The 11,767-nt window shown below is 40.9% G+C and overlaps 2 protein-coding genes across 2 annotated transcripts in view; both read right to left on the bottom strand.

The window, feature by feature from the left end:
• Window positions 1-7: 7 nt before the first annotated feature.
• Window positions 8-2,436, bottom strand: LOC102864961 (RNA-binding E3 ubiquitin-protein ligase MEX3C-like). Its single transcript, XM_006885243.1, has one exon. It carries the CDS (start codon window positions 2,305-2,307, stop codon window positions 913-915), a length of 1,395 nt encoding a protein of 464 aa, XP_006885305.1. The 5' UTR covers window positions 2,308-2,436; the 3' UTR covers window positions 8-912.
• A 4,795-nt stretch (window positions 2,437-7,231) lies between these two features.
• Window positions 7,232-11,767, bottom strand: part of SLC10A6 (solute carrier family 10 (sodium/bile acid cotransporter), member 6) — a 68,435-nt gene continuing 63,899 nt past the window's right edge. The window contains exons 5-6 of the mRNA XM_006885321.1: window positions 8,588-8,745; window positions 7,232-7,410 (exon numbers count right to left, since the gene is read on the bottom strand). Of these exons, the coding sequence (XP_006885383.1) occupies window positions 7,232-7,410; window positions 8,588-8,745 (337 nt within the window). The remainder of the gene's footprint in view (window positions 7,411-8,587; window positions 8,746-11,767) is intronic.

The raw sequence follows: 11,767 nt of genomic DNA, 5'->3' as shown, positions 1-11,767 counted from the left end.
CTATTAAAAAAGAAAAATATATTTATAATGTGCAAGACAAATATGGATTGAACAGAAAATGTTTCACATTTTGATCTAGTCTAAAAATTAATAGCTTGATCAGACTAATGAATGGAACGTTCGCATTCTCAACTATTAGCCACAAGGTGTGTCCCAAGGCCTCTGCGAAATGAGGAGACCCAGGGGCCATTCCCACATGCCTTGCGAGAGGCAATGGGGTGGAAGTCACTTTCAAGTCAAGTGCATTCCTGATTCACTGATCACACCAGCTCTGAGCATTCTGGGCGAGATGAAGGTCAATGTAGCAGGTTTTGTCCCAAATTTTAACCAGTGATCTAGTTACCTGCCATCGGCCCTATTTCTTACCAGTAAGTAATCACAATGCATTGAAAAGTCACTTGTAATCCTGCAGAATTAGGCATAAGTTGTTGTAAAATAAAAAAACAAACAAACCTATTTTGTCAAAACTGGCAGTGTAAAGAAGGCAGCACTGGAAGTGTCTGATTCATCTGTAATGCCAAGTACCCACCATAAACTTTTAATGTGGTTAGGCTTTGGGACCCATCGTTTAGAAAACTTAAAAAAGTACATACTTTTCTCATAGGCTCACATAACCTACAATTCTCTTCACTCAGCCTAGCTGAACTTCAGCTTTAGCAAATCTTATACAAGCTATGTCTCTAGGTCTACAGGGTAGCATTAAGAATTCAAACCAAACCAATAGACAAGAGACCACTTAGGTTTAGTGTCACCATAGCAGCCTTTTATAAGTTTACTAACAACTTTAGCCTAATCCCAATAAAGCCTGATAACAGTCATAAGAATTCATTAGGAAGTTTACTGGGGGGTACCATTATACCCATGCCTTTACGAGTCCATATAGAGATATAGTATTTATGTATATATATATAGTTAAGAGTGAATTTGGATTGCCTGAGTAACAGCTGTCTGGCAAACTGGACATGATGGCGTTCTCTTTTCACAGATCTTGTTGGCACATTCCATGCAGAAGAGGTTGTGGCCACATGGAACTAGGGCAGCAATGACTTCATTCTCAAAGCAAATCACACAGTCGTGCTTTCTTCTTGATTCTGGAGGTGAGCTGGAGGTGGAACCACCATTGGAAGAGGAGTAACTATTGATACTATTAGAAAAAGCAGGGATGTATGTTGGAAGGCCGACATGGTTGCCTGTACTAGGTGGGTCGCTCCTAACCCTCCGAGCAAGTGGGTGTTCCATGCTCTCGGGAAACGTAGAAGACAGACAAGGAGCAGATGGCTGGCTTCCTCTGCGCTGAGTCTTCATGTTACCAGAAGGATCACTCCCAAAGCTCGAGAGTGTGTTCACTGGTTCAAATGGAGTCCAGATAGTTTGAGCGGATGTTGGTAAAGAGTCAAAGGCTGGAGAGTCAACGGCAAGATCTTCTGAGCCCACTGACGGAAGCGTATCTCCAAACCAGAAGTTGCCGGTGCTAAATGGGCTCGTTGGACTAAAGTCAGCCAGCCTATTGCTTCCGAAGTAGGAGTCTGTAGAACCACTTCCTAGGGAACTGGAGCTATCATTTCTATAATTGGAGATCATTCTCGCACGGCTCGTAAGAACTGAATTGGAAGAGAGCCACGCCGAGCCGAGAGTGCTACCTTCAAAGCTCACGTCGGTACCATTGTAATGAAAATCATTCTCCTCATTGAGTTCAATATCGTTTCCTGTACGCATGGCAATATGCATTTCTATTTCCTCGCGTGTTCTGTCAACGTTTTCGGGCATCCCTGTCACTTCAAAGACAGGCTCCTTATCTCTGCTTGGAGTCACGATGTACGTGTGGGTCTGCTGCTGGATTCTTTTAATAGTTGCTCCTTTGGGTCCAACCACGAGGCCGACCACGCGATAGGGGACCCTGACTTGAACAGTGGTCTGACCGGGCAGATTGGGGCTACACGACAACCCTCCCAGGGCCGGGCTGTTTTTGTTTCGAGATGCACGAATCATGGAGAAGTGCTCCGCAGCTGAAAGGATTTCTCTTTTCGCCATGGCCACGTCTTCCTTCCGCCCTGTGACGACAAAAATGGGCTCTTCACCGCGAACAGGGGTCTTGATGTAAGTGTTTGTCTTGGCCCTCAGCGCTTTAATTTTACAACCCTGGCGCCCCACGATCTCGGCGACGTGCTCGGAGCTGGGCACCGGGACGCACTCGGTGGTGTTGACGCTCTTCCTCCGGAGCAGGGCCGCCTGCCCCCCGTTGAGCGCGGCCGCCGCCGCCCCGCAGCCGCCGGGCCCGTAGGCGTGGGACAGCATCGCCGCCATCATGCCCTGGGCATCGTCCGCTCCGTAGAGCACCCCCGCCGCCGCGGCCGCCTCCCGGGCATCAGGAGAAGCCGGCGGCGGGCAGCAGCACCGAGCCCAGGGACCCACCCGGGGTCGGCGGGGTCTGGGAGGTGGCGGAAATTTAATTTTTTTTTTTTTTTTTAAAAGACCTATTTGGTTTTTGCTGAGTTTTTTTGTTTTTGTGTTCGGTTTGGTTTGGGGTTTTTTAGCAGTCCATAGTGTATGTTCAGTACTCTGACTGTGGAGCAGCAGTGAGCAATCTGTGAGTTGTTCTGGTTTTACCTCAGTACTCACTACTCCTGAATAGCTAACACTGTTTCATTCATTTAAGATCTTTCTGATTCAACTGATTTCTGTTCACCTGGAGCAGCAATAGAGGAGAGTGGCTTCTTGAACTACCTGCTAGTCCATAAGGCTAAAATTGGACAGAGCGCAGACATCATTATTGAATGTTTTGATTGACGATTCTATAGAAGAATCTTATCAAAGTGGGGAGAATGTGGAACAGGATCTCACATGCTTGTTGAATGACTTTTTAAAGTTAATGAGTTTGAATAATCCCCGGAAGGAATTGCATTTAGATAATCTTTAAACTTATAACAAAACTGCCCACCAAAGTTATTTATAAACTAAATAATGTTGGTGTTGTTAGGTACCATCAAGTTAGCTCCCACTCATATTATTGCTGGTAGGTGCTTTCCAGTCTACTATTGCTCATAACAACCCTATGAACAGATGTGAACTCCGTCCTGTACCATCCTCATCATCGCTAACATACTTGAGTCCATTGCTGTAGTCACTGCATCAATCCATCAACTCATTGGTCATCTTCCTCTCTTTCGTTGACACTTCACCTTTCCAAATATGATGTCCCTTTCCTAGAAACAGTCCTTCCTGACCACATGCCCAAAGTGTATGAGATGAAGCTTTGCCATCCTTGTCTCCAAGGATCACCTGGCTGCACCTTCTAAAGACATAGAAATTCATAAGCAACTAAGTACTCCTCTACAACACTGCAAACTCAAAGGCATCGATTCTTCCTCTGTCATCCTCAGTGATTGTCCAGAACTCAAATGCATAGCAAATTACTAGAAAGACCATGGCTTGAATCCAATGCACTGTAGTCTTCAAACCTATAACATTGTTCCTCAGTACTTTGGAGAAGTCCTTAACAGCCGACTTTGCCAAGACATCACATATTTTGATTTCTTGACTGCTGGTGCCAAGGGTGTTGATTGTGGACCCAAGCAAGATTAAATCGTTAACAATCGCAGTCTTTTTAACTATCATGTTTCCTGTCGGCCCAGTGGTGAGGACTTTTGTCTTCTTGATGTTGAGATGTAATCCATATTGAAAGCTATTGTCCTTGATCAAGTGTTTCAAATCCTCTTACCTTTCAGCAAGATCGTGTCATCTGCAGTGGTTGTTGATGAGTCTTCATCTAATCCTGATAGTGCATTTTTCTCTATAGAACCCAGCTTTGTTGATGATTTGTGCAGAATACAGATTGAATAGATATGGAGAAAGGATACAACCCTGACACACATCTTTCTTGATTTTAGGCCATGCAGTGTTCCCTTGCTCTGTTTGCACAACAGCTTATTGGTCTAGGTATAGCTTCATATGAACCTTATTAGATATTCTGAGATTTCATTCTTCTTAAAGTGAAGCATAGTTTGTTATGATCCACACAGTCAAATGCTCTTGCATAGTCAATAAAACACAAATAGACATTCTTCTGATAGTCTCTTCTTTCAGCCAGGAGCCATCTAACATCAGCAATGATATCCCTCATGCCATGGCCTCTTCTAAACCCAGCTTGAACTTCTGGCAGTTCACTGTCAGTGTATTAGTCTAGCTGTTTTTTTAATGATCTTTAGCAATATTTTGCATAATGTGATATTAATGATATTGGTTTATAAGTTCCATATTCTGTCGACTCACCTTTCTTGGGAATGGGAACAAATCTAGCTCTCTTCCAAGTTTCCCAGGCTTAGCTGATACCATTTCCACTGACTCAAACATTTGGTAATACCATTTCAGACAAGAGTCTTATAACAAAGTTTACAGAATATTCTTGGGCCTCCACAAGAAAAAGACTGGTAACTCAATTACAAAGTGGGCAAAAGACATGGAAAGAATCTTCACAGGGAAAGATATTCAAGTGGCAAACAGACACATGAAGAAATGCTCCAAATCCTAGTAATAAGAGATATGCAAATTGAGACCACAATGAGGTACCATCTCACTCCAGTAACAGTGGCAAAGTTTAACAGGGTAGCAAGTAAGTAATAAATGTTGGAGAGGATGTGGCAAGAAAGAAACTCTTATACATTGTTGGTGGGATTGTAAAATGGTTCAAGCATTCTGGAAGTATGGCCCTTCCTCAAAAAGCTGCACATAGAAATTCCATATGACCCAGCCATTCCACTACTTGGAATAAACCCTGAGAAAATGTGAACTGAGGCACAAATGGAGACTTGTACACCAATGTTCATAGAAGCATTATTGACCATCACAAAAACATGGAAATAGCCCAAATGTCCAACCACAAACGAATGGACTGAGAAATTATGGTACACAATGGAATACTATGGAGCATGTAAAAGCAATGATTTTGTAAATTATTATCTGACTTGGGAGGGACTGGAGAGCATTATGTTGAGTGAACTAACTCAGTCCCACAAGGATAAATATCATATAAAACCATTATTGTGGAATGAGTATAAGAATCCAAGAGGGGTGGGAGGGTGGAAGCAGAAAGGTGAGGATGTTCAGGGAGAGGGAGGATTAATTACAGAGTTGTACAATTTGATGGAGGGGTGATGTATTCGAATTTTATAAATAAACTTGTTATTGTTGTTGTTATTTGCTGTCAAGTCACCTATGACACATAGCAACCCTACATACAACAGCCCTAAACCCTGCTCTAATCCTTGCCAATCTTATTGTCTTTGACACACCTATCCCTATTACCCCAGTGACTGAATCAATCCTTCTCATCAAAGGTCTTCCTCTTTTGTGCTGTCCCTCCACCCTCCCAAGCATGATGTCCCTCTCCAAGGACTGATCCCGCCTTGCAACATGTCTAAAGTATGTCAGACAAAGCTTCAGAATCCTTGCCTCCAAGAAGCAGACTGGCTTCACCCTCTCCAGGATGAACTTGTTTTCCTGGCAGTCCATGGTATATTCAATACTTTTCTCCAGCACCACAGCTCAAAGGCATCAAATCTCCTTCTATCATCCCTAGTCATTGTCCAGCTAGCTCTCTGATGCATAGCAAGTAATTGCAACGGTCATGTCATGTATCAGGTTCACCTTAGTCTCCAGACTGACATCGTTGCTCTTTAGTACTTTGAAGAGGTCTCTGACAGCGGCTTTCCCAATGCAATTTGTCTTTTAATTTCTTGGCTGCTGGAACCACAAATAAACTAGTAGAAAATTTTTTAACAAAAGAAAATATGGTAATTCTGGTAGGAGTTGCATTTTTAGCTCTAAAGTGGCACCTCACTGGTAATTCAGCTCCACCAGTGGCTCCATGAAACAAAGATGAACAATCTCTTCCCATCCTTTGGTTCAATTCAAAGCCTTGGAAACTCAGTAGAGTCAACTATGAGTTGCTTCTGACATAATAGCCATGAGACAGAGAATGTACTTAGGTAAATGCAGACCAACAAGGAAAAATGTGCCATGTGATGAAGTGACTTACAAAAAAACAATAAATATAGGAAATAATCTCAGTTTTCAGACAACGGTAATTTCAAAACTTTACAAAATTATATGGAAAAGTGCTATTGTGCTTGTACTATGTGTATACATGTGTATGTACAATTATTCAGGCAAAAATATCCATATAAGATCAAAGCCATGTGTTCCCTTCTCAGGGCTCCAAAGGACCTGTGGAGGCCAACAATCATGTAGACCCAGACTGTGTCCTTGACTTGCTGTTGTTGTTGCTACATATAGGAAGCCAAATTTCATACTAAATATTTGTAATAAACCAAATGCTACATCAGGTTATGAGGAAGGCTGATACAAGCTGGAATTCATCCCAAAGTACTAAGGAAATCCTTAAATGTTTATAGGGTTAGACACGAAGGCAATCCTTAAGGGTTTACAGGATTCTTGCATTGTAGTTGCTAACCCCTCCCTCCTGGATCAAGCAAGTTTTCAATAGAAAGAGCTTAGCTTCATTTGCATTGAATTCTCTTGGTGATTTGCTCCCTGGCAATTTTCAATAAAGACACAGGGAAGCTAGGATACTTCTGTTCACTTCAGTTGTTTGAGAACTGTTCGCCTCCTGCTTTACCTGTTTTCTCCTACATTCTTGGTGTTCTGTCTCATTATTAATATTTATTAATATACTTTACCCTCGGTCTGCAACAGTTACATATCGTCAAGTCCAAACCCATCCATAACTGACCCTCCACAGGATTTTAGGAGGCAGTAAATTGCACAGGAGTTTGTCCACCTTCCTTTTGTGGAACATCTGGTGGTAGATATGAACCACATGTCTTCAGGCTGGTAGTGCAGCTCCTCACCAAGAGGCCACTCCTCTGCACAGAAAGTCTTGTCAAAAAATAACTAGTAATATGAGGATGACGTTACACAATCCTGGGGATTACACATTGCCAGGCATGCTTTATTGCATAGAAAGACAAGAACATACACAACAGCTCATGAATTTCTTGTGCAAACATCTCCATAAATTTCTCTGGAAAGGGCTTGGGTAAATTTTCAAGAAGGGATCTTGTCACAACTCACATCAGAACAAAAGTGCAATGGCTTAGTGTCTGACATTTAAACATTCACACAAGTCTTGGTAATGCGATTCATGCTTCAGCTTTCTGCCATCTTCCCTGGTCGCCAAAGAAGACAGGGCACCAATCAGGCTAGTGAATCCCTGCTAGTCACAGTCGACTCCGGAGCACTGTGGCTCAAGGACTGCAGTGGTTTCTTCCTTCACCTCCAGGAAAGCTCCACGCTCTTTGGAAAAAGTGGTTTTACTCTCAAGGCAGGCTTCTGCCACACAGTCAGGGTCATTTCTGTGCTTGTTCTTCAGTCTTCTTTTGTATGTCTGATATGCTAGACATTAAAAAGACAAGTATTAAAAATCACTACAGCAAAGACTATCATTTTATTTTGTAGTTGTTCATATTCAGGGCTTAAGCAATGCACATATATAAAAACACACAGACAAGAAAGGGGCGGTGAATATAAAACTAAGACATAAATGAGTTGGTGTTTCAGAATGGCTTTTTCTATCTGAAATGGAGCACCCACGATTGGGACTCATTCACCAGGTTGCTGACAGCTCATTTATTTGTTCACTCAATCAGCAAATGCTTTTAGAGTGTCTGCTGCTCGAGTATCCCCAGTGCTACTGTGTAGTGTCCCTTCCTTCCCAGTTTCACCATGAGAAAAATTCAAAACTGCAATCTAAGACCATGAGTTCCCCTGAAAGAATTTCTCTTAGGTTGTAGGACAATAAGACCCTGAACTAATTATGCTGCAGCATCTCATTTATCAATTGTTCTATCAGTAGCCATCTAGCCTTTCTGAGATAACAATTTGCACTGGCTCCAGAGAAATAATTTGCCTTCATGTATTCGCATCAATATTGAACTCTAAAACACATATCCAACTTGTAATTCACATTTGAGAAAATAGTTTGGCTTTTGAAATAATTATGAAAGAATTTGGCCTTTGGACAAAATTAGTTCTTGATGAAACACTCCAAAATAGCAAGTGCTCCATTTTGCTACTTTTTTTTTTAGATCAGTGGTTATTCATGGAGACTTTGTTTTTCCAAGTTCTAGTTCTGATGATGCACTGATTTTTGTGAATTATATTTGTTTTATAAGGTCAGATGGTTTTGGGGTTCTTTTGTGGCTTGGCCTTTCTCTCTCTCTTTTTTTTTGTTGTTATTGTTGGGTGCTATCAAATCAGATCTGACTGGCACAGGAAGAGATTGCCCCTCCTTTTCCAGTGGAGCATCTGGTGGATTAGAACCACACACCTTCAGGATTGCAGCACAGTTTCTTGCCACTGGGCCACCAGAGCTCCAGTTCAGATGGTTTTTTATATTTGTCTTTCAAACTTCTACTTGTGGCAAAAGATACTGTTTATGTACTTATTTTCCCCATAAATGTCAAGCTAAAATGATTACATTGGCAGCACATACACGTTTGAATGGAAAAAGGAGCCAGTCAGTTGGGTTGACCATTTTAAGTCATGTCTTCTGAATGGGGGCTCCACCCACCTGCAATGATGAGAAATCCATAAACCAGCTGGAAGAGTCCATAAGCCAATGGAAAGTAAAACATCTGCATCAGTTGCTCATCCCTGAAAGACAACTGGAGCATGGAGACACACATCTGAATATTCTGAGCACCAGTTTCCAAAGAAATAGTCCTGCACCTACCAGGAAAAAATTCAAGAGTTACATGGTAGCAATAACAACTACTCTAAGCTTTCTATTAAACAATGTATAGCAACAATTGTAAACTTTTCAGTTTATATCATCAAAATATTGACTAACTAGAAATCTCGTATACATCTAATAGGAATGAAAAAGGGTTCAATCACTATGCAAAGCAGTTAGAAAGTTAGGAATGGAAATAGCATTTGATAAATTGTCAGCAAGCCTTCTCAAATATATCTCAAAGAAATGAGGTCTACAACACAAACAAACATACAAACAAACATCCATGTTATCCACACTATAAAAAGTCAGAAACAACAAACTGTCCATTAAGAAACAAATGGCTTCTACAACCAGGAGAAGATAAAATAGATGAATGGGATCTTCTAAGAATCAAATCCCTATGCACATCCAAAAACTTCTCCAACAGGGTAAAAAGGGAAGCCACAGACTGGGAAAAAGGGATTGGGAATGATATGTCAGATAAGAGACTTAAATCTAGAATTTATAAAATACTTGAGCACCACAACAAGATAAAGGTAAATAATCCATTTGAAAAAGGGGCACAGGATATGAACAGACACTTCACCAAAGAAGATATTCAGATGTCCAACAAGCACATGAAGAAATGTCCAAAATCCCTAGCTCTAAGAGAGATGCAAATCAAAACAACTATGAAATATCATCTCACCCCAGTCAGAATAGCAAAATTTAACAAAACAACCAGCAACATATGCTGGAGAGGTTGTGGAGAAACTGGAACTCTTATTCACTGGTGGTGGGAGTATAAAATGGTGCAACCACTATGGAAGGCAGTATAGCCCTTTCTCAAAGAGTTGTAAATAGAGATACCATTTGACCCAGCAATTCCACTACTGAAAATATATCCCAAAGAGACCGTAACATGCAAGCAGATAAATGCACACCCATGTTTATTGCGGCTTTGTTCACAATAGCAAGGAGTTGCAAACAACCTAAGTGCCCATCAACAAACGAATGGATAGAGAATCTGTGGTATATTCACACAATGGAATACTATGCTGCATTGAAAAACAAGGAACTCATCCAATATTATTCGAAATGGGTGACCCTGGAGGACATTATGCTAAGTGAAGTATCTCAGTCACAAAAGGATTAATACTGCATGGTGCCACTGCTGTAAAATGGGACTGATATCAGGGTTGGGGTAAGACTGAGAAAAACTGGATAAATTGCATATACTGCATTGAAATTGATGAGGGAAAGAATAATTTAAAAGCGATGTATGATAGGTTATTATGGTTATCACAAGAGTCCACAATTATGGTTGCATAGTGGAGTGTACTTGGGGCGGTGGGAGGGGTGCGGGGGGGGTTGTATATCAAAGAAAGATTTTTTCTTTTACTTTTCAAAGAGAGGAGCGAACTGGGGCAGAGGGGGCAGGGGGGAGGGCTGGGCAGGGAGAAAAGTGTAACAATGAATGAATGGAAATCCAAAATCTCTGTAAGTGTTCATTAAAATTATTAAAATAAAATCTAAAAAAGAAAGAAGCAAATGGCTACCTCCATTAAGAGACAAATGGCTAGAGAAATTCTGATATATACACAATAAAATATTATACACCACTAAAAACCAACAAGAATTCATGAAACACTATGCAACATGGATGAATATAGAACAAATTATACAGAGTGACATAGTCACAAAAAATATGAGTCCACTATCCTAAAAAACTAAAATGGTTTACATGCAGATAGAATGAATTTCAGAGGTTTAACAAGGATGGGAAAAGAGGGAGAAGGGGTTAAAAATAAATAGTTAAGTTGGGAGAAGGGAATATACAATAAAGGGTGAATTCACATTGAAATTAATCAATTAACTTGATCATTAGTAACTGCTGTTGTTAATTGTTGGCAAGTCAGAACCAACCCATAGCTGACCCTTAGTGTATTTTCGGAGGCACTAAATCACATGGGAGAAGATTTCCCATCTTTCTTCCATGAAGCAGATGGTGGATTTGAACCATGTGCTTTTGGGTTGGTAGTGCAACTCCTTACCCACATAATCAATGCTATAAAAAAAGTCTGTGAATGATTATATGAAAAAATCAATACAAATTGTAAACTTTCACTGAAGTAAAATAAATTAATAAGTAAAATAAGTTTTTAAAATATTGACTAATTATTTGCTATGCCTGTTCTACAGGGGTTCCCTGAGAGGCACTAAGATCAGCCCTAAGAATCCTACCCGAGCTACCCTAATAGTCTTGAAAGGGAAGCTATCACAAGCAAGAGAGGTTCAGGAATAGCACAAGTCAACCTTTGACTGGAAGGGGGGAAAGCTAAGGAAAGATTTATACACAAAAATAAACGTGGAGGCCTTCCCTCTGAATCACTTTCCAGGGAGGCAGGCAGGCCAGTCCCTTTGGGGGTGTAACTTTCTAATAAATCTATAATTATGATTTAACCATATATATAAAAACATGGAGGACTGACAAGAATGGGAGGGGAAAGAAAGGGGAGTAGAGATTAGCAGATAGATGGGTAGAGTGAAGACAAAGGCATGATACAGTGAGGACTTAATGAGATGTTATAACACAATTCATGTTATAAAATAAAATGTAAGTGAAAAATAATTTTTTTTAAAAATGAATGAAAACAAACAACCACAATAATTACAACAACGAAACAAAAGGGAACGCAAATGTTTAAATTGGTTGTTGTGCTTTAAAAGTTTGGTAATGAATTTTCTACTTTCTGTGTATTTTGTTGTTGCTATGTTCTTATGTGCCGTCGAATTGCTATGCGACTCATAACGACCCTATGTACAACAGCCCTAAACCGTGCTCTATCCTGTGCCAGTCTCACTGCCTCTGTCACACCCATCCCAATTACCCCAGTCACGGAATCAATCCACCTCATAGAGGGTCTTCCCCTCCTGCGCTGTCCCTCCACACTCCCAAGCATGATGTCCCTCTCCAAGGACCTGTCCCTCCTTACAACATGTCCAAAGTATGTCAGACAAAGCCCCAGAATCCTT

The sequence above is a fragment of the Elephantulus edwardii genome, unplaced genomic scaffold, assembly GCF_000299155.1.
Source record: "Elephantulus edwardii isolate Elephantulus edwardi_28Jun2011 unplaced genomic scaffold, EleEdw1.0 scaffold00042, whole genome shotgun sequence".
In the NCBI taxonomy this organism is placed as follows: domain Eukaryota; kingdom Metazoa; phylum Chordata; class Mammalia; order Macroscelidea; family Macroscelididae; genus Elephantulus; species Elephantulus edwardii.
The sequence above is the reverse complement of the archived record's forward strand: the minus strand, read 5'-3'. Positions and strand labels throughout refer to the sequence as shown.